The sequence below is a fragment of the Panicum virgatum genome, chromosome 9N (genome assembly GCF_016808335.1).
Source record: "Panicum virgatum strain AP13 chromosome 9N, P.virgatum_v5, whole genome shotgun sequence".
Taxonomy (NCBI): domain Eukaryota; kingdom Viridiplantae; phylum Streptophyta; class Magnoliopsida; order Poales; family Poaceae; genus Panicum; species Panicum virgatum.
Genome location: NC_053153.1, coordinates 82,691,864 through 82,718,345, shown reverse-complemented (window position 1 = coordinate 82,718,345; position 26,482 = coordinate 82,691,864). Strand labels below are relative to the sequence as shown.

The 26,482-nt window shown below is 44.4% G+C and overlaps 4 protein-coding genes and 1 long non-coding RNA gene across 8 annotated transcripts; 3 read left to right on the top strand and 2 right to left on the bottom strand.

The window, feature by feature from the left end:
- Nucleotides 1-370: 370 nt before the first annotated feature.
- Nucleotides 371-6,139, bottom strand: LOC120688480 (protein PAIR1-like). 4 transcript variants are annotated; one of them, XM_039970818.1, is made up of 11 exons: nucleotides 5,535-6,139; nucleotides 4,174-4,324; nucleotides 3,801-3,938; nucleotides 3,630-3,682; nucleotides 3,342-3,539; nucleotides 2,943-3,002; nucleotides 2,485-2,858; nucleotides 1,383-1,557; nucleotides 1,197-1,281; nucleotides 987-1,107; nucleotides 371-500 (listed from the first exon to the last, which is right to left on the bottom strand). In XM_039970818.1, the coding sequence occupies exons 1-10, from the start codon at nucleotides 6,108-6,110 to the stop codon at nucleotides 995-997; spliced, it is 1,923 nt and encodes a 640-aa protein (XP_039826752.1). In that variant the 5' UTR covers nucleotides 6,111-6,139; the 3' UTR covers nucleotides 371-500; nucleotides 987-994. The 4 variants fall into 4 exon arrangements, 3 of the variants coding, with proteins under 3 accessions (XP_039826752.1, XP_039826753.1, XP_039826751.1); XM_039970819.1 differs by lacking the exon at nucleotides 371-500 and having other exon boundaries at nucleotides 699-1,107; nucleotides 5,535-5,724; nucleotides 5,839-6,139; XM_039970817.1 differs by lacking the exon at nucleotides 371-500 and having other exon boundaries at nucleotides 699-1,107.
- Nucleotides 6,053-9,092, top strand: LOC120688482 (40S ribosomal protein S19-like). The gene is made up of 4 exons (XM_039970821.1): nucleotides 6,053-6,262; nucleotides 8,329-8,419; nucleotides 8,513-8,696; nucleotides 8,791-9,092. The coding sequence occupies exons 1-4, from the start codon at nucleotides 6,173-6,175 to the stop codon at nucleotides 8,861-8,863; spliced, it is 438 nt and encodes a 145-aa protein (XP_039826755.1). The 5' UTR covers nucleotides 6,053-6,172; the 3' UTR covers nucleotides 8,864-9,092.
- Nucleotides 9,093-9,496: 404 nt separating this feature from the next.
- On the bottom strand, nucleotides 9,497-13,746 carry LOC120688481 (branched-chain amino acid aminotransferase 2, chloroplastic-like). The gene is made up of 11 exons (XM_039970820.1): nucleotides 13,623-13,746; nucleotides 13,468-13,580; nucleotides 12,736-12,824; nucleotides 12,430-12,604; nucleotides 12,149-12,325; nucleotides 11,886-12,017; nucleotides 11,502-11,600; nucleotides 11,299-11,415; nucleotides 10,972-11,067; nucleotides 10,584-10,696; nucleotides 9,497-9,927 (listed from the first exon to the last, which is right to left on the bottom strand). The coding sequence occupies exons 2-11, from the start codon at nucleotides 13,564-13,566 to the stop codon at nucleotides 9,807-9,809; spliced, it is 1,218 nt and encodes a 405-aa protein (XP_039826754.1). The 5' UTR covers nucleotides 13,567-13,580; nucleotides 13,623-13,746; the 3' UTR covers nucleotides 9,497-9,806.
- A 2,214-nt stretch (nucleotides 13,747-15,960) lies between these two features.
- Nucleotides 15,961-17,348, top strand: LOC120692847. The gene is made up of 2 exons (XR_005682750.1): nucleotides 15,961-16,050; nucleotides 16,784-17,348. It is a non-coding gene; the product is annotated as an uncharacterized LOC120692847 (long non-coding RNA).
- Nucleotides 17,349-17,917: 569 nt separating this feature from the next.
- Nucleotides 17,918-19,321, top strand: LOC120687651 (expansin-B11-like). The gene has a single exon (XM_039969680.1). It carries the CDS (start codon nucleotides 18,012-18,014, stop codon nucleotides 18,969-18,971), a length of 960 nt encoding a protein of 319 aa, XP_039825614.1. The 5' UTR covers nucleotides 17,918-18,011; the 3' UTR covers nucleotides 18,972-19,321.
- The last annotated feature ends 7,161 nt before the right edge of the window (nucleotides 19,322-26,482 follow it).

Below are 26,482 nucleotides of genomic sequence, written 5' to 3'. Positions count from 1 at the left end.
AATTCATCATACGAGCTGAGCATGCATGCATGCGGAAGAGCAATATATAATCGGTAACTCGAGAATCGAAAGTGCGGGCAGTAAGCCTGTAAGCGGAGCGGCAGGCAGCTAGCTAGCTAATAGGTTAAATTACCTGCTGATAACTGACAGAGCTGCAGTTGTTGATGTTGTTGTTTGTTGGGCTAGCTGCTGGGAGGACTACGAAGGGAGGAAGGAAGGAATCTTGCATTTCCTTGTTTCGATTCCTGCACAAGCCATCGATGCACATGGCAATGGCAATGGCACGCTAGCTTTCTTGCTTTTCCCCACCTCCACCATCGATCTGCACCGGCCAGAAAGCGAGTGGCCAGCCTTGGTAAATTATCGATTCATTGGGTAAATGATTGATTGCCTGCCTGCCTGGCTGCCTCTAGCGAGCGATGGATACGACGATACATATCCCTCCTGACCTTGGATGGCTGCTGGATGCACATCCACACACGTCCTCGTAGTGGTGCTTGCTATCAATTGGTCCAAAAATAATACGTGAGATGCATGGATGGCGTACGTGGACCTAGCAAGCAGCGAGCAAATTCACAACCACCATGCGTGCTACCTCATCCGCCCCTGGATTTTGTATGTAAAATAAAGCGCATTTGCATTTGCAGAGCTGCTCAAGAATAAAATGCATGCTCTTAATCACACAACACAAAAAAAGGTAATTAATACTAGTTGAATCAATCAAGAGCAAGCGAAAGAATCGGAGGAGCGCACGGTCACACCACCTCAAGTGTGTGTGTGTGTGTGTATATATTAACACATACTAGTAACACCACCACGCATGATCTAACTCTGCCTGCTTTTAATTCATACATACATATATATGGCCTGCCTTAACTTGTACTATACATCTACTGCTAGGTGAATAAAACGACACTGCGATGCTAGCTAGCTCGTTGCATCATCGTAGTATCATATACGGCCTCTAGATTGGATTATTCCATTACCTTATTAATTAGGCGGCAGGCACAATGGCCTGCATTTCTCTCCTCCGCCGCTTCCTGGCCCTCCGCAGAATCTGCTGGCTCTCTTCCGTGGCTTCCTTCATCAGGTGGCACTCCTTGTCACCTGCACAAATTAAAGCCCGTGCACGTCTCCCTTGTTCAGGTTCAGCTAATAACTATGGTACCCCACCCAATATCAATATATATAACTACCTGATCCCGAGGACTTGAGAATCACGCAGGAGCCACGACCTTCGCTGTCATCATCAGAGTCAATGATTATCATGGCCGCTGCTGCCTGCGTGTTGCACATTCACAAGCAACCTGTTATCACACGCTCATCAACATATAAGGCCGCCGCATGTTTGGTTGCCATAACACCACATGTAATGTAATCACCTTCTTAGCTGCCGCAGTCCGGGTGACCATTGTACTTGGCACCTCTTCCTGTTTAGGTGTCACCATGCTTCTAGAACCAGTCAACTTTTGAGGAAGCGCTTTCATCTTTCCCTCTTCTTCTACCTTCAGATGCGGATATGCCATCTTTGCAGGGCAAGCCAAAGGTGCAGGATTCCTGCCATCATCAATAACGAAGCCTAGTCACGATATAGTCATCAAACTAAGACACAGAAAACCAAAATCACTGCAAGTACATATTCAGAAAAGAGGCAATCATGTTAGCAACAGCAACACAACTGAAAAGCACCTAGCTTAACTGCAATTGCTGGCTACCATCTTCCTCATAATTAACAGCACCCCCCACCATTTCAAGACTCTACCTAGGTTGGATAAAAATGCCTTTTTCTAAAATTTTCATAGTTCTAATGATGGATGTTCATTCACCTTCTGAAAAAGCATATAACAGTTTCCGAAACCTATCTGATGATACAAGATCTGACAATTCAATTCACATTTCCATTCAAAACACCACTTAAATGCCCCCATACCACAGGGATTTTGGATATAACTGAAAACTCCAGCTATGACACAGAGATGGAGAACTAGTACTAGCATATATATTCATAAAGGTGCAGTCAATTTTAGTAATGCAACTGACAAAGAACAACTTAATCTTACTTGATGAAAATCAGTCCAACTGAAAAAACAAATGCCATGGTAGTATAATGAAACAAACATTCATATAGGAAAATCAATAAAACTGAAGAAGCCAGGATGAATATAACAAAACTAACATTCCACCACAATTCCGCAATAGCCTCTGAACATGTTGCAATTTCAACACTCGGACTCTTGCATTAACCAGATGCAATGAAAAAAAGAAGTAGCCTTTTTAAAGAACATGCATCCAATGATGAATTCTCAATCAGCTTTCAGGTTACCATATAACAATGTCTAAACCTTGTTTTTGAGGATATCAAGATTAGAGCAGTCAGTTTACGCTCTGATTAACCATTAAGAAATAAGTTAAATGCTCCATTCTACAGGAATAAAGTATTATCTAATAACTGGAATTTGTAAGAAATGGATGCGAGAATATTACACTTCTGGTGCTGGAATTTTGTTTGTATGGGACTTTCCACTTCCGGTATGTATTTGGTTCATCTGGGACCTTCCGTTTGCTCCTGGTCTCTGGCTCATCACAGGCCTTCCATTTGGTGCTGGTATTTGGCTCATCAGAGATTTCCCGTTTGCTGCTGGTACTTGACTCATCAGGGATCTTCCATCTCCTACTGATGTTTGGTTCATCAGAGTTTTCCCATTTGCTGTTGGTGTTTGGCTCACCAGGTGTCTTCCATTTGCTACTGGTGTTTGGTTCACCATGGTTGCTACTGGTGTTTGGTTCACCTTGAGTCTTTCATTTGCTATGGGTAGTTGGTGCATCGGTGGCCTTACGTTGGTCGTGCAGCTCTGGTCCTTCAGCCAAGATGAAAAAGATATAACTAAAAGAGGGGATACTGATGAAATTTTGAATTACTTACTACGTTAATGAATACATACTGTTGGTATTTGGATTGTAGCAGGCCTATTGTTGAGAGATCTGATAGCTCTAACAATCCCCTGCACAAAGAGGCAATGATCAGCCAGTTTAGATCAACCATTGTCACAACATTGTTTCTTTTTTTCCCTGAGAAATCCAGCATTGTTCTTTTAGTACTTCAAGTGGCAAATTCCATATGAGATTGACTGTATAATTTAAATTATCTCCAAATTTGAGTTAACCTCTATGTTTTTGTGAAACTGAAATGGAATCTACTGCGATAACTAGGTAATTCACAAACTAGGAAGTTGGCAAGGATAACTATTTGTGTGCACATGCCAATCTTCAGAAGAACCCAAAATAAAATGGAGCTCTTGGAATCGTATAAAAAGTAGAAGTGAAGAAACTTTAAGGACTACCTCCATCTCTTTTGTAAAAATTCTGAAGATGTCACTCTGAAGTTGCCTTAAATCTATCTCTATTTGTTTCGGCCAGACCGAAAGGGTTGAGGATATCTCGTCCAGTTTGCTGGAGTGGGAGTTCAGAACGCTCAGCTGATCAGCAATGCTTTTGATGCTGCTCTCAACAAGTGCTTTCAGATCATCTTGTCCCTTAAGCTGCAATGGTATGAACAAATAAGTCAAACGTTGTTGTCTGTGAAAAGAGAATGCTGTAGGAGAAACGACTAAAGCATTAATAATCCTCACAATTTTCTGCAGTGAATTGTCCAGGACAACAACCTTCTGCTGTATGCTGCCAGCTGAACATGGTAAACTCATGCTTTCAGTATTGCACCAGAACCTAATTAGAGCTCAAAAGCTCATGAAGAAAGAGAAACTTCTGCATTATCAATTCAGCTAACAGTTAGGGGGGCTTACAGTCTAGTGACGCTTCCTTCATGGCTCTGTTTAACTGCATAACATCATTTTGCACTGAATCGAGTACCATCCCCATCTTATGCACTGAACTTGCCAGATGCTGAAATTTGCGTTCAACATCTTCATTGGGAATCTGACCTGGTCAAATATTACTAGTCATGCACACGATTCAAAGAGAGATTCCATGCAACTATGGCAGGTCAATGAATGGGTTATCTGGATACAAAATGGCTTCAGTATTACTTTTCTACTACGAAGACATGGACCAGACCAGCCTTGTGCATGTACATGAGATAAGGAGAATGAAATACTAGTATGCCGGTACTAATAAACTGGAAATTGTGTCAAAAGGATAGAGGTCTTGAGGCATTACATCTACTGTCGGGAGGAGAAGGGTTCCACCGGTGGACAGAGTTGCTTGGTATTTTTGCCAGTTGCAACTGAGTTTCTTCTCGCACACAAGAAGCCGAGTTAACAGGCAAGGAAGGCATCTTCTTTGATGAGTCATCATGTAACCCGACTCTCTGGTCACCAAGCAAAAGATAATGGAGGTTAAAATTGGGCAAGAAACTTTAGCTTTACATGTCTGAGAACTAGTGAGCTGCATATAGAAACACAGGAGCTGTAAATGAAATATGAGCAGCAAGAGCATTGTCACATTGGGCTCTCATCATGCCTTGAAGAATAAAGCAAAAGTCATTTCTGAGGGTCAGAAAATAACGGGACCAAATTGCATACTGGTGGAATCAAGAAGGCATGGATTTCAAAGAGACTCACATTATTAAATTCATAAATTTCAAACAGATATGTAGTCATAGATATAGCTAAGGAGATCTACTCCCTAATAGCTTCAGTAATATGCATGCAGCAAAGAGATTGCAAGATGGTGGTACCAGTGCCAGAGCAAACAGTTTGACTGCTCAGAATCGATTTGACAGCTAAATTATAGGAAGCTGGACAGCCTATGCAGTGTGGTTCTGCATCCTACAAATTTTTGCTACTGAGGCCCAAGTAACACACCTGAAAAGTCATCAAGCAGAGCACATTTTGCGAATTCCTGCGACTAAATGGCTAGTGCATCAATTTGAAGCGTTTCTGAAGCAACTACAACAACAACAACAACAACATAGCCTTTTTTCCCAAGCAAGTTGGGGTAGGCTAGAGATGAAACCCGAAAGAAATAAGTTCAAGGTTCAGGCACATTGATAGCTAGTCTCCAAGCGCTCCTATCCAAAGCTATCTCTTTAGAGATATTCCAATCCTTAAGGTCTCTCTTAACCGACTTATCCCACGTCAGTTTAGGTCTACCTCTACCCCTCTTTACATTATCGACTCGCTCAAGAACCCCATTACGCACCGGCGCCTCAGGAGGCCTTCGTTGGACATGTCCAAACCATCTCAGCCGATGCTGGGTAAGTTTCTCCTCAATTGGTGCCACTCCGACCCTATCCCGAATAACTTCGTTCCGGACTCTATCCCTCCTTGTGTGCCCGCAAAACCACCGCAACATCCGCATCTCTGCTACACTCAGTTGCTGGACACTCAGTTGCTGGACATGTCGCCTTTTTTAGGCCAACATTCAGCACCGTATAGCATCGCCGGACGAATCCACTGATGAGGCAAAACCAGCAATCCCGGTGATCACAGATGAACAAACAAGGGCCCTCCAATCAGCACACATGAGCAGCGAAGAGAGGGAGGAGTAGATTATAGATGCAGGCAGACGGGCGGAACCTGATCGCGCGCGGGCGAAGCGAGGTGGAGGCTGAGGAGGTTCTCGTCGAGGGAGCCCTGGGAGAGCTGCGACTGTGAGAAGGACTGCTGGGACAGCGGCTGCGAGCGCTGCTGCTGCGACCCCGACAGGGGCGCGGCGGAGGAACCGGAAGCGCCCACCCCGCCGGTGCCGCCGCTCCCTCCGGTCCTACTGAAAGGCGCAGAAACAGGGGTAGCAGGGACCAGGAGCAAGCACATGTGAGAACAACAGAAGCAGCCGCGGTGAGAGGGATCCCAGGAAATTAGGCGGGGGATTTCACCGCACCGGGGAGGGAGGACGGAGATGGAGCCGAGGTCGCACGCCTTGTTGATCTTAAGCTTCATGGCCGCGGTGATGGCCGGCGAGGCGCTGCAAATTTGAATTCTCTCTGCGGCCCTCTTCCTTGCTTGCTTTGTTTTGTAGGGAGGAGTAGTAGGCAGAGGCAGGCACCGATTGATTTGATTATTATAGAGGCCGGCTCGGCCCGGCCACTCTTCTCGGCCCAACTCGCGGGCGGCGGTCGGAGCCCCCCATCCATCCGAACCCCGTCGTACCATACAAACCCTAGCTAGCTAGCTAGCTAGCCCAGCCGCACCGCAGCGCCCCCAGCACCAGCAGGATGGCGACTTCGACGGCGAGGACGGTGAAGGATGTCAACCCGCACGAGTTCGTCAAGGCCTACTCCGCGCACCTCAAGCGCTCCGGCAAGGTAACGCCGCCTCCCCCTTACGATTCGACGCAGTGCTACAGATCGTCTAAATCTTGTGCGAGTGCATAGGATTGCCGTTGCCTGTGCGGTTTTAGGAGCAATCTCTGGTTCGCTGGCTCCTTCGCGAGAGTTGGCCTTTTGGTTATACCACTCGAGTGATTTGCTATACCATTTGGGTTGTATTGCCAACTTGATGGTTTTTGTTTTACAAGGGTCCATTGATGGTTTTGTCATCTGTGGGCATTTGATCGGTAGATTAGAGCGTGATTTTTTGAGCCACTAGGTGTACCTTCCTTGCTCCAATTTATTACAGCCTAAATAGATGCTGCCTCTTTTCGCCCTATGTGGAAGGTCAATTCTTTCTGTCGTAGATTTGTCAAAGTTAGTCTTGAGGGGGCCTTTTATCGTATTGTATGCGCCTGTTTTATCCATACGCTTGGGATATAGGCAGATTTTAACAATGCTTAAAATTCCCTGAGCACAACAGGCTCCATGTGGTGAGGTGATTTATTTTGTTTCTCTGGATATCCAGAGAGTCAGTCAGTTGTGGACCCTGGGTCTGTTGAAAAGGGGGTGTAAACCAGACAATTGAGAATGCTTATACTTCAATGAACATTTCCTTTCCAAACATGCTCGAAATGGCTATGATATAGCTTTCTGTTGGTGTCTACCATTTTGACTTTGTCCTGCTCATTGTGCAAAGTGTTACTACTGCCAAGCTTTCGTTTTTGTTTGCTTGGCTTTTAATTTGAAGTCGTAGTTACAGTGTTTGTTGCTTCAAGAAACAAAGCTTATCTGTTGCACGAGCAAGAAATTAAGATTGGAGAGGTGAGGTTGGGAGAATGTTTCCTTCTATATTGCATTGCATCATTTGTCTGCTTTGGATAATGACTATATTCCTGTGATGCTATTTGCACGTGGTCTTCATTGACCTTGAGAAGGCATATGACAAAGTACCGAGAAATGTCATGTGGTGGGCTTTGGAGAAGCACAAAGTCCCAACTAAGTACATTACCCTCGTTAAGGATATGTACAAGGATGCGACGACGTTTGTCCGAACATGTGATGTCAACACCACTGACTTTCCTATTAATATAGGCCTACACCAGGGGTCAGCATTGAGCCCTTATTTATTTGCTTTAGTGATGGATGAGGTCACAAGGGATATATAAGGTGAGATCTCTTGGTGTATGCTCTTTGCTGATGATGTGGTGCTAGTTGACGAGAGTAGGGCAGGGGTTAATAGGAAGTTAGAGCTGTAGAGACGCACGTTAGAGTCGAAATGGTTCAGAATTAGTAGGACCAAGACCGAGTACATGATGTGCGATTTCAGCGCGACTAGGCATGAGAGGGGAGACGTTAGTCTAGATGGGCAAGTGGTGGTCCAGAAGGATACTTTTCGGTATTTAGGATCGGTGCTACAAAAGGATGGCGACATTGATGAAGATGTTAGGCATAGAATTTCAGCTGGCTGGTTGAAATGGCGGCAAGCTTCTGGCATCCTTTGTGACAAGAGGGTGCCACAAAAACTAAAAGGCAAATTCTATAGGATAGCAATTCGTCCGGCGATGTTATACGGTGCTGAATGTTGGCCTACAAAAAGGCGACATGTCCAGCAACTGAGTGTAGCAGAGATGCGGATGTTGCGGTGGTTTTGCGGGCACACAAGGAGGGATAGAGTCCGGAACGAAGTTATTCGGGATAGGGTCGGGGTGGCACCAATTGAGGAGAAACTTATCCAGCATCGGTTGAGATGGTTTGGACATGTCCAACGAAGGCCTCCTGAGGCGCCGGTGCGTAATGGGGTTCTTGAGCGGGTCGATAATGTAAAGAGGGGTAGAGGTAGACCTAAACTGACGTGGGATGAGTCGGTTAAGAGAGACCTTAAGGATTAGAATATCTCTAAAGAGATAGCTTTGGATAGGAGCGCTTGGAGATTAGCTATCAATGTGCCTGAACTTTGAACTTATTTCTTTCGGGTTTCATCTCTAGCCTACCCCAACTTGCTTGGGAAAAAAAGCTATGTTGTTGTTGTTGTTGTTGTATGATGCTTTGTCATATGTTAGATGGAGCTTCCTGAGTGGGTTGACATTGTGAAGACTGCGAGGTTCAAGGAGCTCCCTCCTTATGACCTTGACTGGTACTACACCAGGGCTGGTGAGGAATCTTGATCTTCCCCGATTGCATTTATGAGCTTTAATATCCAGATTTTGCTCCTCAATCCGATTACCAATTTTCTTCCCCCTGCAGCCTCGATTGCAAGGAAGATCTACCTGAGGCAAGGCATTGGTGTGGGTGGATTCCAGAAAATCTACGGTGGCCGCCAGAGGAATGGTTCCTGTCCGCCGCACTTCTGCAAGAGCAGCGGTGCCATTTCACGCAACATCCTGCAGCAGTTGCAGAAAATGGGCATCATTGATGTTGATCCCAAGGGGTATCACAAATGCTACGTGCCTTACTTTATTGCTTGCTTATTTTCCCTGGTTGTGGGGATGTGCTTATTGTGCATTTTTGTTGTTCCCTTGCAGTGGACGGCTCATTACTTCCCAGGGAAGGCGTGATCTGGACCAAGTGGCTGGGAGGGTTGCTGTTGAAGCTTGAGTAGTATCATCTTCTGTTTGAATGGTGTCATGTTTGATGGTTGAGATGGCTACTATATTTGCAGTTTTGAATTAGGACTTGTACTACCTTTTTTGTTCTGAGAATTTAATGTTAATTCATCGAGCTATGGAGCAGCACTATATCTTTGCTGAGGATCTAATGCAATATCAGAACTCCTGAACCAGAGAAGTGTTTGAGCTGATATACATAATGTGTTTTGCTTCTCGTACAGACCTGGTGCCCTAACAGTGGGTGTGGATGACTCTGCAATTCCTATTCTTCAATGGCTGCTTCAATTTTATTTGCTGGGTTTGAGTTTTAAGTAGAGTTTCCCGTCAGTGTTTCACAGTTTCATGTCATGATAGTAGTAACTTCAAAATTTTACTATGACCCTAAGTATTTTTTTTAAAAAAAACAAAAACAGTATGGTAACCTCAACTCCCTGAAAATTGAGGCACTGCAAACAGAATTAGAACTTGCTCCACGTCAAGCCACATTTCCACCAGTCTGTTAAAAGCAAACGGATCTAACTACTGCAGAAAACAGTTTGATATCGATGTGCAAGACATTGTTACTTCCGTTCAGATACCACAATATGTCAAAGTAACAGCACGAACTGATCTGACACTATTCTTACATGGGAAGAGCAAAGCTGCAAATTTATTTTATTACTTTGAAACAAAAGATCAGCAATGTAGCAACAGGACTGTTCCGATGTTCTTGTGGTTTGGAGCTCAGGGTTAGTAAGCAGTACATGATCTTACAGATCTGTGCTCAGACCGCAAGGAAAGCAAGGAAAACAAATACAGTGCATATGCGCTGTGTCTGTAATCTACAACAGGAACTCAATCCCAAGAGTGCACTGCAAAAACTAACAAGAAAATTATCACACGCATCTAGCTGTAATGATCTAGAGATCCGCGCAGGCAATATCTGTGACCCGCTACTGATTCAGTTGCACGGTCCAACCCATACAATCCTCCACAAGACCCATCTGGAGGCTTGTAAGTGACTTGTATAGCTTTTGAGATATGACACCGACTCCTTGGTTGCCATATTCTACCCTGCAAACCAAGACCATGAGGTTTCAGGGTCCATCATTGCTACACATACTCTAAAAAATGGAACCTCCATTTTCTACAAATCAACAATCATAACAGATGCTCTGTAAGTATGTGAGCAGCGGTGAAATTGGCTGCTATTACGTAAGGCTCCAGCCATCCGTCTCAGAAGACAAATTACTGCTCTCACACTTTAAACTGAATTCCATGTATTTTGCTTTTAATAAAAACAGGGAAAATGACCCTGGTTCAAATGGCATGTGATGCTACATTGAAGGAAACCCATGAAAGAAACTAACACCCGTATCATGAAGACGTGATGTCAGGTAAAATCAAGGTACCAGCATTCTCAAAAAAGAGGGGAAAATAAAAAAAATACATATCACAAGCAATATTGTAAAATCATCAGAAAAACTAGTACATGAAAAATAAGAAATTACGTAAACTAATCACGGCAGTACTGTATGCTTTTACTAGTGGATGGAAAAAGGTGGTTTTGCTAATCTTGTGCTACTTCAGTAGTAACATGATGGTGCTATTGCAAGAAAAAGGAAATGCCTTATTCAAGAAAAATATATTGACGGTCTTTTCAGAAAATAATACAAATGGCTTCTTGATTGTACATGCATATAACGTGTAAGGCAAAGGAGAAGTGTCACCTTTTCCCCAGATATGTAATGCTCCCCACAGGTGACACCACAACAGCAGTTCCCGTGCAGAAAATTTCATCAGCATTAAGCAACTCATCTACTGACACTAGGCGCTCCTCAACCTTACAAGAAGCCAATTGCATCAGTTAAGAATAATGAATACATATATTAGATGCTAACATGCAGCATATGATGTCTCCTTCACATATCCTTCTCCAGTTCTCCCTATGCTGATGAGTTATAGGCGTGAAGTATGTGTGTGAAAATATATCATATATGAACACTTAAACTTTGAGCTAAAACACACTGACAAGGCAGTCACTTGTTTCACAGTTTCTGTAAATCCATGAGACTTTTTTCTCAAACACTAAATCCATGAGACTTATGAGTAATTTACCTTGAAGCCTTTGCTCTGAGCAACTTCAATTATACTTTTCCTTGTTATTCCAGGCAATATTGTTCCTTTAATTGCAGGCGTAGAAATAACATTGTCCTGGTGAGAAAGGCAAGAAAATATGTCTATTCATCCCATAAAATAGTACTATGTTTTATCAACTGAAGGATGTTGAATAGGTTAAAGAAAAAGTTGTGGATAACAAAAATGCTGATAAAACACTATAGTTTTATCACTATCATATGCTTTGAGCACTAAAGCCTACTCTTAACCGCAGCTATGAAGGAGATACACTGCCATACTAACAAGGACAGGAGTGAAGGATCATACTTTCACAACAAAAATATTGCATGAAGAGACTTCTTCAAGATATTTGTCATGAACAGCGTCCAAATAAAGGACATCAGAATATCCTTTGCCCTTTGCAATCCTTTGAGCTTTCAATACCTACGTAGTGATGACAAAGTGTGCAATTAAGTAACAAAATTGAAACTATTCAAAAAATTTCAATAAGCGCTGATTCATAAAGTTACCGAGGCATAGTTTCCGATGGTTTTCACGCCTCCAGTTCCACCAGGGCTGGCACGGTGAAATTTGTCTTCAACAATCAAATGAATTGGAGACAGACCTTCCTATACAATAAAGTTAACAAAGTAACTTAACAAATAGAATGACATTATGCTCAAAGCAACTGTTTTTGTCTTTTAGATGCGTCACAGAGGATGAGCTCATATCCTAGATGGTGCTGTGATAAGCAAAGCTCAAGACAAAAATATTATTTAGGTACCACAGTCCACTGAGCAGGACAGAACACTGGCTATCATGATTTACTCTAGGTCCAAGACTTTTTACATTTCAGAATTCAGATAAGTGCCACAGAATTTGGTGAGATTTAAAGTAAAGAAAACAATACAAACCTTGAAATAATTGCCAACAGGGGACACAAAAATTATAAAGGTGTACTCAGGAGCAGGTGCAAGACCAAGAACAGCCCCGCTTCCCATAAGTAGTGGCCTAATATACAAAGAACCTTTACCAGTAGGAGGCACCTAGAAACATTATATGTTTCATTTCAAGGGGGAAAAGGAAACAAAGTATGTTAGTGGATGAGATAGTGGCTCATTAAAACAACAAGTATTATTGAATAGGTGTGAAAACATAAAGAAACATAATTACTAACCCATCTTTTATTTGCCAAAACAGTTTGTTTTACAGCATCAACGAATTGCTCAACAGTTGGAGCAGGCATGCACATCCGCTCTGCACCAGTTATCATCCTTGTGGCATTCTCTTCCGGACGAAATAACAGGATGGACCCATCAGTTTTCCTATATGCTTTTAGGCCTTCAAACAATCCCTGCAAACCAGAAATATCATTTGTTAAGCACACTCAGTACTATCATTGTTACAAATTCCCAACCCACTGGACTAAGAAACAAGGTGGGATGTCTCCTTGCCAACCTGTCCATAATTTAAGACTCCAGCAGATGGGCTCACTGCTATAGGTCCAAATGGTAGGACTTCACCTTTGGAAAAGTTTCCATCAGGCCCACATTTTGCAACATACATAAAATCAGTCTCGACAAGGCCAAAGCCAAGGTTTTCCCAGTCCAAATCAACCACCTCAGATGTTTCCCTGATAAGAGTTAAACCATCAGAGCAAATCTAAAGGTAACTGGTACGAATTTAGCTGAACCATAACCACGGAAATGATGAAGTGGATGTTAGTATAGTAAGGAATATAGTTTGTAGTTCAGAGTTACATACATGTAGTTAGTTGATAAAGAAGCATGACATTCTGTCACACTAGGAACCTTGTAAGAGAGACTTGGGGTTGAATAAGTGTGGTTCTGGATCTGCATATCAAGGAAAACGTGAAACATTTTTTTTATTAGATCACGAGGCCAGTGAAAAGTAATCACATTGGGGGATCGATTCTGATTCTCGGGCCAGGGCAGGGAGGTCAAGCGTGATGGGGCTTATCTGTTGGACCATGCGAAAGGAGTCTATGTAAATTCATAGCATTACTTTTATGCACTTTTCTTAGGATTAAAAAAGAGGGGTGGCCATAGTGCCATCCGTGTAGGCTTGTGTAGTTTCTGAACCTACTTTATGCATTCAGCAATGAAACATGAATAAAGTGATAAAAACACAGGAAATAATCTGTCTAATGCACCACAGCAGTATAATGATATGGACAATGCTAGTTTAGGTAGACAATAAGTTTTCACATACTGGGTTAAACAACCTCAAAGATCAAAGGCCCAATCTTTTGAAGCTCGCGCACCTAACCATGTCTCAAAGCCGCTTTACCCAAGCTAGAAGCTCCCTCCTCTCCACATATATAGCAGATTGTAATGTGACCTAGCAGCAGGTGCAGAGGTGCTTACTAGCCTCGCTGGCTGCCCCATTCCTAGTCCACGCTCCAGAAGTATTTCAAAAAAAAAAAAAACCAAAAAAAGTAACAGCATATTAATAAGCCAAGTTTGGGAGCAGGACCTTAAGCCACGGCGAGAGCGAGTGCCGCGTGAGCTCTCCTGCGAGCGGCGGAGCGGGCGGGAGCGGGAGGGCGACGAGGGAGGCGAGGCCTAGCTCCATTTCCTCTTTGTAGCCCTCAACCTAGGAATGCCTGTTTCACTTCCTTGACAGAGCCCGCAAGCTCTCGCAAGCGAAGGAGGAGCGAATGCGGCGGCGGCGGCGGTAGGCGATGCCGGGCGGTCAAGACGCCTCGCCGTCTGAATACAATAGCCGCGCGCGAGGTGGGTGTATTTTGGGTACTTGGTCCCACTTTGATTTTAGGACCCCACGGCTCTGACTCTTGTTGGTTAGCGAGAATGCCGGGTTCTATGGCAGGTGGGGCTAATTGCACAATTTTATTATACAGTTATCAAGATTAACAATCTGTTGGCTAGATTTTATGGTGACCAAACTCATCTCTCATCCCCCCTTATAATATCACATCTAGATTAGCGAAATTGCTGATGTACCATATATTATTTAGGCTGATGAAACTCCTATTAAGATTGACCTAAGAATACTCTGCTTCAATCATATACCTAGACTAGATTTTCTTTTCCTTAACATTGAATACATATAAGAGATGGGTGGATTCTGGAGTTGGATCCTCATATCGGTAAGGATACAACTTGACAACTACTCTCGCTGTTCCGCAATGTAGATCGTTTTATTTTTTCACCGTTCCAAAATGTCGATAGTTTTATTTTTTCTAGATTCATATAATATTTAGTAATGTTTGGTAGATATTTAGATATAACATATGTCTAGGTGCATAATAAAAGCTATGAACTAAAAAAGTCAAAATGAAATATATTTGGAAACGGAGAGGGTAATTAATTCTTTTGTTGATCTCGGGGCTCTTCTAGTGACAGCGCAGTCGTTGATATGGCAACATGATGTGGAGTGTCCCGGTAGCTGATATGGCAATGATGATGAGGTAGGCAGCTAGCAGCACAGGGTGAGAGGAGAGATGCAAAAGCCATCACCAACAACGTTTTCTGCGTGTGGTGTGGACGACTTGACTTAAAACTAGACGCGTGAAAGAAAGGCATAGTTACGTTAAAAAAAGGCATAGTCGAATATAATTAATCATATCATTAAGCGTCAGGAATATTCAAGGTAATAATATATATAGTATATTATATACAATAATAATAATATAATGGACATTAAAATAATTAAAAAAAAGTCCAGCGTGCTTGACGAGTCCCGATTAAGATATATAACCACGAATCTTTCATCTTTTTCCTTATAATAAAAAATATAATCTAAAAAAAAGATAGGAAGACTCTCGAGTCTGGAAGAATAACCTTGGTTTATGTCATTTTGACTGCTAATTACGGTGTGAAATAAAGTCAGTTTAGAAAACCAACTTCAGAACCCAGCGCTAGAAACCCTGAAGATTCTAATGAAGCCTTTGACCGCGTGATTTGAGGATGGTTACTGTAACATTACTGTAGCTAATCGTCGATTAATTACCGTCATTAGATTCGTCGCGAAAAGTTACACTCATCCATGAAAAAGATTTTATAAATAGACTTCATTTGATCCTTCATGCGGAGGCTAGAAAAGCTATTCTAGGATCCCTACAATTGTAGGAACCAAACAAGGCCAATAACCGCACTCATCAATGGCACACTGTTTTTTTTTATAAAAAAAGTCGACTTAGCTAACCTGCCAATTCTTTATAGCTCCCTTCCTTCACACTAGGCTAGCTACTTGCCGGATTCTGCTCTTTCGCCGTGTGCCTCGGTTTCCTAGCACACGGCTTATAGGTTACAAGTTAGTACTCCCGGTCATATAAATTACAAGTTATTTTGATTTCTGGATACTTATATAGTTTTTTTTGCTATGCACCTAATAAATATGAGCTCTTTTACAATAATTGCAAAGTACCAATGGGTACTTTTAGGTACTTTTATCTTGAACTTTTTTCTAGCAGTTGATCTATGGAAAGTATTTATAAAAGTTAAATTAAATTAGTATTCGGTCCCACTTTTTGGAAGTATTGGGTACTTTATCCTAGGTATTTTCTATCTTCACCACCGTATGATTTTATCAGATGGACGACTTCTATTTTTTTAATCATTGTAAAACCTCTCAATAAATATATGCTATGCCTAGATTTATAAAAAAATATGTATGTGAAAAAGTTAAAAATAATTTATAATTTAGAACGGAGGAAGTAGAGATTAATTTTAATTTGGACATCCACCTCGGATCCCCACATTTTCGATCAAGTGTGAACCGGTCGACCGGCCTCTCTAAAAGCAAGATAGCTGGATCATCAGATTATTATTATTCGGTTGATGCTGTTATAAAGAAATTAGGCCTAATGATCAATTTTATAATAATTACCAGCTCTTGGTTGAAATTACCTGCTGCACTGGGACTAGCTACTCGTCATTCGTGGTCCATATATATATGTGAAACTTAACTAGCTAGCTGTTCCTCTAATTGATTGATTTGAAATACATTCAGTGTGGCCTGAAAGAATGCATTTGGGACAGGAGAAAAGGAATGAGTCACATATTGGTGGTAATGGTTCTCTGCAGAGGTTTACTGGTAAGCTTCTATATATATTATAATTTTCTTGATGAGAATCCTGGTATTATTGATTTATAGTAGTGAAAAACCTTAGGGTGAGGGTGATACAATCAGAGAGAATGCAGGCCGAGTGCCAAACCCTATAACCAGAAATTTATTAAAAAAACACGTCTGTGATTTATTTCTTCTGCTCTTTAGGAGTTAGCACGGCCACTTTGCAGTTAGCATTGCTAGTATTAGCTTAAAGCTGCTGCCTCCAGGACCCGCATCCTTTGTATTGAGGGTGGTGTTTCATATGAATACGGTGTCTTGTATTCAATAGCATGTTTCTCCCGCCGATTTAGTTCTTGATTCAGTACAAAGAAGGCTCTTACCAAAGCAAAGAGCTGATCACCACACTCTAGGGTTAACCTCACTCCAGTAGACGGTCAACTTGGTGGTCTTTATTAGGTCATTTTGCTAAATCATTAGATGATCCTATTCATATTACAACATTTGAAATACTGTCCATTCAGTCCAAGATGGAAGAACCCAACCCGTTCAGCAATACATCATAGTTTACTTTTGATATTCCTAATCTGAACATATATACTGACCTCAGCTGAGCTGTCATTATCTAAACTAGACTAGGGAGCTTAGGCATTCTGTTTTATCCAGCAGTTGAAGTCTCTAAACTCCCTTTTCGGGGAAGTCTATTGACATGCATATCTTAGTTTGTTTGGCACATTTAATTTTGCTTGGCAATTTGCAGGGCTCAATCACAGGTGAGTTTTTCTGTCAGGATCAAAAGACGGAAGCAGAGGAGATTTGTGGGCATACAGCTTGGAAGAGATGGGGCTAAATACCAAACTGGCCACCTGGCACGTGAGTGTTGGAAATGCTTGATGACTCGGAACCAAGCGTGCGAACAGTGCAGCTGTCGTTTCCCTTGGCCATTTTCTGCAGGCAGGGGGTCGCCAAGTCAGGATGAAGCATAGCGAGGTTTAGGCTCAAGGAAAAATACAGGGACCCCCTTATTTCATCATCGGGGAGGGATGGTTAGAGGTCTGTTGTTGACTCGATCGGTTTTTCCTTCGCTGCTGTGTTACCAATTTTCCTGGATAGATAAGAGTGGTGATGGCAGTTAAGTTGGAGCTAGCTGTTACATTTACATACAGATATATCTTCGTGAAATTCCGATCCGTTTATTCACTCACTCAATTGTGTGGTGCACAAAAAAAAATGTGGTGGTGGTGTCTGTTGGTGCCCTGACCTGACCTGTTCTTGGTTGAAATTACCAGCTAGCTGTTCATATATATGTGAAACTTAACTAGCTAGCTGTTCCTCCAATTGATTTGAAATAAATGGTGGACGATACGTTTTCCAAGGTACCGTGGTGCTTGGATTGACTAGCAATTTTTACGGCATTTTTTCTATAGAGATATCTATCTTAAATTATCATTGGGGATTTTTCTTTATACTACTAGTATAGTGCTCGTGCGATGTTAGGGGAAATATATTCGTTACTAGAATAGTGCTCGTGTGATGATACGGGTAATATAATAGACCTACACAAGACTACCAATTTTATACTTTTTTATTTTGTGTACAGACTGTCGTGTTCGTGCGAGGCATTGATTGTTCGGATTCTGATTAGCATTCTGATTGATTTATATACACGGGTTCCGATTCGGATTATGATTAATTTCTCTGATTTTGATTAGGACTCCAATCGACGGATCAAGGAATCGTTATTTGCTTTAGAAACATAAAAAAAGTATATATATATATATATATATATATATATATATATATATATATATATATATATATATATATATATATATATATCCGACACGCGGATGCCGCCAGCAGCACCACCGATCGTTCTCGGTCGATGTCTCCTCTCTTCTCGGGACGCCGCGCAGTGTTGGCGTGCCAAGTGTTAAGAACTTGGGGAGCAAATTAAACCTAGGGCCAGCAGGGGCGACAGATGACCGATGGAGCTGCTAGGAGATGCATGCAGCCCCGACATGGGCGGAGCGCCCTGCGTCGGTCTCTCGCCGGTGAGCATAAATACCCCTCCTCGCACCCGGCCCATTCATCGATCACAAGCTAGCCACGCAGCGGAATCGGATCGGAACAAGCTAAGATCATCGATGGCAGCGCTTCGTGCGGTTGCGGTGGCGGCGGTGGTGGCGGCGCTGGTGGGCGGCGCCTGGTGCGGTCCGCCCAAGGTGCCCCCGGGCAAGAACATCTCGGCTGAGTGCGACGGCAAGTGGCTGGACGCCAAGGCGACGTGGTACGGCAAGCCGACAGGCGCGGGGCCCGACGACAACGGCGGCGCCTGCGGGTACAAGGACGTGAACAAGGCTCCCTTCAACAGCATGGGGGCGTGCGGCAACTCGCCCATCTTCAAGGACGGCCTCGGCTGCGGCTCCTGCTACGAGATCAAGTGCGACAAGCCCGCCGAGTGCTCCGGCGAGCCCGCCATCGTCTACATCACCGACATGAACTACGAGCCCATCGCCGCCTACCACTTCGACCTGGCCGGCACGGCCTTCGGCGCCATGGCCAAGAAGGGGGAGGAGGAGAAGCTGCGCAAGGCGGGCATCATCGACATGCAGTTCCGCCGCGTCAAGTGCAAGTACCCGGCCGACACCAAGATCGCCTTCCACATCGAGAAGGGCTGCAACCCCAACTACCTGGCAATGCTCGTCAAGTACGCCGCCGGCGACGGTGACATCATCGGCGTCGACATCAAGGAGAAGGGCGCCAAGGAGTACCAGTCCCTCAAGCACTCCTGGGGCGCCATCTGGAGGATCGACACCCCCAAGCCCATCAAGGGCCCCATCTCCGTCCGCATCACCAGCGAGGGAGGCAAGAAGCTCGAGCAGGAGGACGTCATCCCCGAAGGCTGGAAGCCCGACACCGTCTACCCCTCCAAGCTCCAGTTCTGATCCATCCATCATCATCTATCTATCGTCCGATCGAGGCGCGACGATCTTTATTTTCCATCATCAATTTTGTTTTTTTCTTCTTTTGTTACAAGCAACTTGAGTGAGTGAGTGAGTGAGAGAAAGAATTAATTGTTACTTATATTAATTAGCGCCTGACACGACAATCAGGAGGCGCTCATGAATCAATAAAGGAGGCGGCCGGCAAATAGCATCCGACGATCCCCTCAGCCCACCGGTCGTCACCATGTAATAACAATGAAATACTTACTATACATCAAGTCCAATGTTTTTAATACATGGATATTTTCTCCTTTTTTTTATCATTGTGCCATTTAATATAATTATTTGTGCCCCATATATATAAGTTCTTTTCCAGAGTGTGGATCAAACTACCAATAGTCACAGTTCAACACCTCACTTATACAGTAAGTCATAATATTCGAAGAGATTGATTCAATCACAAGAATTGTATCAAGCAGGTATTGCCTCAAACAAAACTACCATGCATGATCCTACCAGTATATGCAACATATATATTTCTATACCCATCCAATCGAACGGCAGAAACTACTATCATGAATATCACTATATGATCATCAACAGCATAGACGGCCCTTGACTTGCCCATCGACATCGATCATCATATGCTCATGGATGCTGAAAGGATCGCAGCCTGAACCCATCGACTGAGATGGCTGTGGCTAAAGCCAACGGACGCAAACAGACCATGGAACATTTCAAGAAACTCTGTCTTCTATCACGTTTCATTTATCACAAAACTTGAAAATTCCATCTTCACATGCTGTTGTTTTGGAGGTTTAATAATGATGAAATTGGATATCATTAACTAGTGACGGAAGAGAAGGCATCACAATATGTTTGAAAAGATGGGTGTGAACCTGGTGGTTCTTCGAAGAACTCCTGGGCCTCCTGGTATTCCTGGCCCTCGATCAGCTCCTCGGTGGCGGGTCCTATTCGTAATTACGTATAAATATAGGAGCCAAGATGCAAATACACAAAAAAAACTTTCAAATAAGACCCAAATAGCACTAAAAACCTATTCTAATGTGTAGATCGTGTTTTTAGAAAAATTATGAAGCTGGTTTCATAATTTTTGGAGCTCCAGTTGATTTATTATGAATTTTCGAAGTTAAAAAGGATTTCTGAAATTAAGAAATGATTTTTTGGAAAATAAAAAGAATCCAGGGACACATGGCGGCCTCTGGGCATGCCACGTGGCATGCTGACATCAGTATGACGTCATCCCGGGGCTCGGCTCTGCTGACGTCAGCATGGGCCCATGCTGCCGTCAGCGTTGACCGGTCAACGATCCGTGGGTCCGGCGGGCCCACACGTTAGCCTCAGCGTGTCGCTGACCAGCAGGCCCCACGTGTCAGTTTTCAGAAAATAAAAAGAAAAAGAAAAAGAAAAGTGCGACTGTGCTTGTGGGCCTAAAGCGGCGCTCCTGGGCCGTGGCCCTTCTCCTCTTCCTCTTCTTTTATTTTTCTTCTCCTTCCTCTCACTGATGGCTTGGCCCCACGCGTCAGCAGCTTCCTCCTCTCTCTGAAAACCGTGCCCTGCCCGTCGGCCTCTGCTGGATCCCGTGTGGTGCGCTACTGATCCGGTGCGGCTGGCTCGTGTGTGTGTGTGTGTGTGGGCGCGTGCACGCGCAACGCCCCAAGGGCATTCGGCAAAATTCCCCAAAGGGGTTTGCCACGCCACGAACGCGACACCGCCGGTGAGCGCGCGATCACCAGGCTCGATGGTAGGACGGCGGCGACGTTCCACGGTGGTGGCAGCTCGGCTCCGGCGTTAAGGCAGGCAAAAGCCCAGCCATGGGCATCGACGAGCGCGTGCGGGTACAAGAAAGGGGGTCAAGGGCTCGGCCTTCGGTTGGCATTCGCGCCGTGCTCCGACGAGACCACAGTGAGGTCGGGTCGCGGCCAGCGGCGGTGCGGCCTCTGCTGGAAGGTAGCAAGCGTGAGGTGGGCGGCCAGGTGGGCCAAAGGCCCTACCTTGGGTGCCATCGAGCGTTTTCGTGCGCGGCGCATGCTCGGAGTGGCTGCGGCGATGGCGGAATGCAATGGCGGCCGCAACAGGGCAGCGCCGACAGGGTCCAAGGCGGTGGCTTGGCGTAGGTGGCGCACGTACGCGCGCAGGTCTTGGCACCCCAGGGCCGCGGCTGTTGACACCAGATTTTGGCACGTGTCAAGGAAGAGTGTTGCAAAGGAGAAAAGGTTCTGCGTCGTACGATCGGTGGATTTGGAGAGGTGGTCGTGTGCCACAGTTGAAGATCTTGCTGACTGAGGAAGGGGAGGTTGACCAGATATTTTGACTTCAGTTTGGCAAGAGTTATCTTATTTTTAGAATAGTTTTTGTTACTTAAGATAGAACCATGCTTTGCCGTAATCGGCTAGGATTGTGTTAGTGTGCGGTATAAATATGAGCCCCCCGGCTATTGTAAAGATTGATACACATCCAATAAACATAAATTTACTCTACTTGCAATTTACTTTATCATCGGCGACTTCACCATCTTTTTCTTTTCCGCGAGTTCTTTCAAGCTGATCAAGGACGCCTCACATTCGAGCGACTTGGTTTGCTGGTAAGTTTTCGTTTACCGAGTAAATCTGAGCTTTAGCTTCCGGGCGCATCGTTGTGGCTTCGTTCAGATCTATTCAAAATTTATCGAATTTATCTAAGCTTTGATCTCGGGCGCATCGCTGTTTTCTTGTTTAGATTCATTCACAAACTACCCGGCTTAGTGATCTATTTAATCGGCTATAAGCTCCTTGTTTATCACGATAAACCTTGTAAAGCCGATTAGATTGATCATAAGCTTAGCTTTGTCCATATCCATACATTCGTGGGTTTGTACATTGTTACCTGGCACGTGTCGGCTTTAGACCTAGCCGTCTAGTTCCTTATCGGCATTGACAGCTCATTGCCGATCCCTTGTAGATTGCTTTTATTACACGCTTACCATACCCGATCTATTGTCGTCTTCTGTATCGGCAAGGCCTTACCGATACCCTGCGTAAGAGTGATTCGGAAATCCATCCGATACACTCTTGAATTTGACGGTTTGTTGTTTCCTTATCAATTTACAGGTCAAATTGACTGGTACGCCTTGGTTCAAATCAAGTGCAGTCCGGGCTTGGCGTACGGGGCTCCTGGGCTTGGTGTGTGATTACCTCGCGTCAACACATCTTTTGGCACGCCCGGTGGGACAAGAAACATCAAGATGTCAACTGACGGGAAAGCAGAGGTTTCTGAGCATAACCAGATCCCGATCGACAAGGATAAGCTGAAAGAAGAACAAAAGGTAGAACTCCAGGCGATCGTGGAAGCTTTTGAGCGGCAGTGCCTCTTATCTTATAGTACCAACATGAGTGGAGAGGTAATCAAAAAGTACAATTTTCCTACTCTTTCACCCTACAATGAGTCACAGAAGGTGGACAAGATGATACACCAGATGAATCAGGCAATTGGGCACGCTTTCGTGAATCATGCTCCGATCATGGCTAACTATGTCCACAATGCTATGCTCAAGACGCTGCAAGATTGGGGGACACCTGGTTTTGTGGGACCGGCCTATCAACAGGCTAGTCAAATGGTTTTTTCTCCTACTGGATCGGCTACTGGGATATCACAGATTCATCCTCAAGCTCAGGCAGATGAGAGTGTCATAGATGCACAGCCGATTAGTACTGTGGCGTCAACTCAGTTTCCTCATGTGTACACCAATTCCACGCTAATGGCTACATATGCACAGGGAAGCTTCATGTCAGGATACCCAGCTGGTTGGGATCCTACTACTGGACTTGGTATGCCTCCAGAATACATGATTCCATGGGTTACACCTGCGTCAGTGCCTTCGCCAGCAAGCCCAAGGAATGTGTCGGCCCCATGGCCGACGCCTCAACAACATAATCTGGCAATGATACTGCAGCCCAAGTCTCCTACAGAAGTCCTGGCAAATAGGATTCCCCATGCCAACGGAGTCACCTGGGTTTTCCATGATCTTGCGACTGACTTTGTACGTCACGTGAATGTACCTAATATACCTCCTGTGGCACAACCATAGTTATTAGGACCGGACCGGACAATGAACCACTCGGGCTCTCGGTTCATGGTTTGATTGGTTCAACCGGTTAGGCCGGCGGTTCAATACGGTTCAAATAGTTCAAGTTATATGCAAAAGTCACAAACATAACTCTGTCTTGGTGGTGAGATCCTTCCCATCCGAAGCTTGAGGTGGGGAGTTCGAACCCCATCTCCCACATCTGGGCCATTTTTAGCCCATTTTCAGCGCGCCCCCTCCCCTTGCCCACGATTCGCTCCAGCGGGTCCCTTCGTCCCGGTCTTTTCCGGCCCGTTGCGGTTTATTTGCCCGGTTTTACAGTAATTTTAGTGTAAAAACCGGCGGTCCAAGCGGTTTTCTCTGGTTCACTTGCATGCCCGATCTTTTAAGTGACCCGGACCGGGAGAGGCTCCGGTTCCCGATTTAACCGGTCGGACCGGCCGGTCCGGCCCGGTCCTAATAACTAGGGGCACAACAGCAACCTCGCCAGTGGATAGCGCAGAGCAATCATGGTAATGAGATGGTGCTCTACCAATCGCCATCCAATCAATCCCCTTAGCAAATCACACACACCGCATCGGCTGCTCAGCCGATGACCGGTCCAGCCAGCATCGGCAGCTTTGCCGATGACTCCACCAACACCGCAGGCAACATCAGCTGGTGGTCAACAGATCGACTGGGCATCCAAGATTGCTGAGGTGATGAGAGATCAGTTTGGTTTGAAGCCAAAGCAGCAGAATCTGATGTACAGAACTCCATATCCGGCTGCTTATGATTAGCTGTCATTGCCCCACAAGTACAAGCTTCCAGATTTCACTAAGTTTTCTAGACAGGGGGAGGTCTCCACAGTGGAACACATCAACAGATTCATCATACAGTGTGGAGAAGCAGCTCAGAACGATGCATTGAAGGTGCGTTTGTTCTCTATGTCTCTATCTGGATCAGCCTTTACGTGGTTTACGACGTTGCTAGCCAATTCCATATTATTTTGGGTTGATCTAGAGAAACAGTTCCACTAGTTCTTCTACTCTGGTATAGAAGAGATGAAACTGACCGATTTGACCAGCTTAAGACAAAGGAATGATGAATCGATCACTGCCTTCATTCAGAGGTTCAGAGATGTTAAGAACTAGTGCTTTAGTCTAGTTCTATCTGATCAGCAGTTTGCAGAAGTTGCTTTCCAAGGACTCCTGCCACACATCAAGGAGAAGTATGTTTCCCTGGAGTTCTACAGCATCAGTCAGATGGCTAACAGGATGACAGGGGAGGCTAGACCATATGAGCAGAAGAGGGGTAACTTCCAGAAGAAAGTCAATTTCGTTGACTGCTCAGACACTTCTGATTCAGATGATGACCAGATGGTGGGATCGGCTGAATGAGTTCAGAACAATAAGAAGCCGATCTCATGTCCTTTCGGTAACAAAGAACCCGAGAAGTATGGGTTTGATATTACCAAGGCTGACAAGATCTTCGACCTATTACTGTCAGAGGGGCAGATTAAGCAGAAGTTGTATCATAAGATCCCGATAGATCAAGAGTTGAAGAATATCAAGTACTGCAAATGGCACAATGCGACATCTCATGATACAAACGAGTGCAAAGTGTTTCGTCAGCAGATACAATCGGCTATAGAACAGGGTAGACTCAAGTTTGAGACACCCAAAAAGCTGATGAAGATTGATGGGCATCCGTTTCCAGTAAACATGGTAGATGTTGGAAAGAAGGGAAACACTTTACAAATGAAGATGCTCACATCGCATCGGCCAAGGACTCTGGGGCTGTTGACCCCAAAGCACAGATAACGGCTGATGAAGCCAAAAGTAAGGAGCCACAACAGAAAGAAGAATCAGCGGCGCCAAAGAAGGAGGTCACGTCTCAGATGCTGCTGAACAAGTTCTAACGTGATCAAGAAAGGAGACAGTACAGAGAAGAGTCTGCACGACGACATGAAGGGCACTGGAGATGTCCTTTCTTTGTGTACTATTGGGAGGAAGGCTTAACTCTACCGACAGTGGATAACTGTCCAGAGTGCAATGGTTTCTACCATGAAGACTGATCGCACAAGAAGCCACGTTTCGACCAAAGGCCTCGAGGGCCGATCATCAGAGAGAGAGAGAGGTGATGATAGGCGCATCTCTGTACATGATCGGTTGGGGGGGCAGGACCATGCTACGTGATCCTGCAGGAGGGAGGATTTCTGCCGATGAGCGAATTAAACAAGCTGTTGCTGCTCAACTTCCAGATGAGTACCCACATCACAGGGATCCGGAGAGAGAGCCTATTCATGATAACATTGATCGGCCTCGATGGTGCCCGAGAGGTCTGAGCAGATCACAGAAGAAGGGTCAGATCAGAGGTTTGGCGTGTCAAGCCAAAGGCTGATGATGGACAGCAATCAGGATCATCGGCTACACCTATTAACATAGCTACCATGCTTCTACCGATCCAAGCAGTCGGTTCTCCAAACCGTTCCTAATGGATGAGTTCCTAGAATATGAAGGGAAGTTGGGGCATGAGTTTACGTCGGCCGATGCATTGGAAGAAGTAGACATTGGAGATAGAGATAGACCAAGGCCGACGTTTATTAGTGCTAAGTTAGATCCCGAGTATAAGCAAGAGTTAGTCAAGCTGTTGAAAGAATACAAAGATTGTTTTGCTTGGGAGTATTATGAAATGCCAGGTTTGGATTGGTCTATTGTTGAACATCGGTTGCCTATCAAGCCTGGGTATCGGCCACATCAGCAAGGTTTAAGACGGTGTAATCCTAAAATCTTACCAGATATAAAGGCCAAGATCACAAAGTTAATACAAACAAAGTTCATCAGGCAATGTAGATATGTTGAATGGATATCCAATGTGGTTCTTGTATACAAGAAGAACAGGAAACTGCATGTATGCATTGACTTCAGGAATCTCAACAAAGCTACGCCGATGGATGGTTACCCAATGCCAGTTGCCGATATGTTGGTGAATGCTGCTGCAGGACATAAAGTGATTAGTTTCATGGATGGGAATGCTGGATATAATCAGATATTCATGGCTGAGGAAGATATTCATAAAATTGCATTCAGATGTCCAGGGCATGTCGGTTTGTTCGATTGGATTGTCATGACTTTTGGGTTGAAGAACGCTGGAGCAACATACCAGAGAGCCATGAACTATATTTTCCATGAGATCATCGGCAAAATTATTGAGATTTACATTGATGATGTTGTGGTGAAATCCAAGGGGTATCAGGAACATTTAGCCGACTTACACAAAGCTTTAGAGTGTTCCAGAAGACATGGATTGAAGATGAATCCTAACAAGTGTGCATTTAATGTGTCGGCTGGTCAATTCCTTAGGTTTATGGTTCATGAAAGAGTTATTGAAATTAGTAAGAAAACTATTGCAGCCATTAACAAAATAGTGGCTCCAGAAACAAAAA

Coding starts and splice junctions, on each gene's coding strand:
- LOC120688480 (XM_039970818.1), bottom strand. CDS start 6,110: ATGGTACGACGGGGTTCGGATGGATGGGGGGCTCCGACCGCCGCCCGC. Junction 3,003..3,341: donor TTTTTACAAAAGAGATGGAG/GTAGTCCTTAAA, acceptor CTCTTTGTGCAG/GGGATTGTTAGAGCTATCAG. Junction 1,558..2,484: donor AAAATTCCAGCACCAGAAGT/GTAATATTCTCG, acceptor TGATGATGGCAG/GAATCCTGCACCTTTGGCTT.
- LOC120687651 (XM_039969680.1), top strand. CDS start 18,012: ATGGAGCTGCTAGGAGATGCATGCAGCCCCGACATGGGCGGAGCGCCC.
- LOC120688482 (XM_039970821.1), top strand. CDS start 6,173: ATGGCGACTTCGACGGCGAGGACGGTGAAGGATGTCAACCCGCACGAG. Junction 6,263..8,328: donor ACCTCAAGCGCTCCGGCAAG/GTAACGCCGCCT, acceptor GTCATATGTTAG/ATGGAGCTTCCTGAGTGGGT. Junction 8,420..8,512: donor CTGGTACTACACCAGGGCTG/GTGAGGAATCTT, acceptor TTCCCCCTGCAG/CCTCGATTGCAAGGAAGATC.
- LOC120688481 (XM_039970820.1), bottom strand. CDS start 13,566: ATGGAGCTAGGCCTCGCCTCCCTCGTCGCCCTCCCGCTCCCGCCCGCT. Junction 11,416..11,501: donor CCATCGGAAACTATGCCTCG/GTAACTTTATGA, acceptor ATCACTACGTAG/GTATTGAAAGCTCAAAGGAT. Junction 11,068..11,298: donor GCAATATTTTTGTTGTGAAA/GTATGATCCTTC, acceptor CTTTCTCACCAG/GACAATGTTATTTCTACGCC.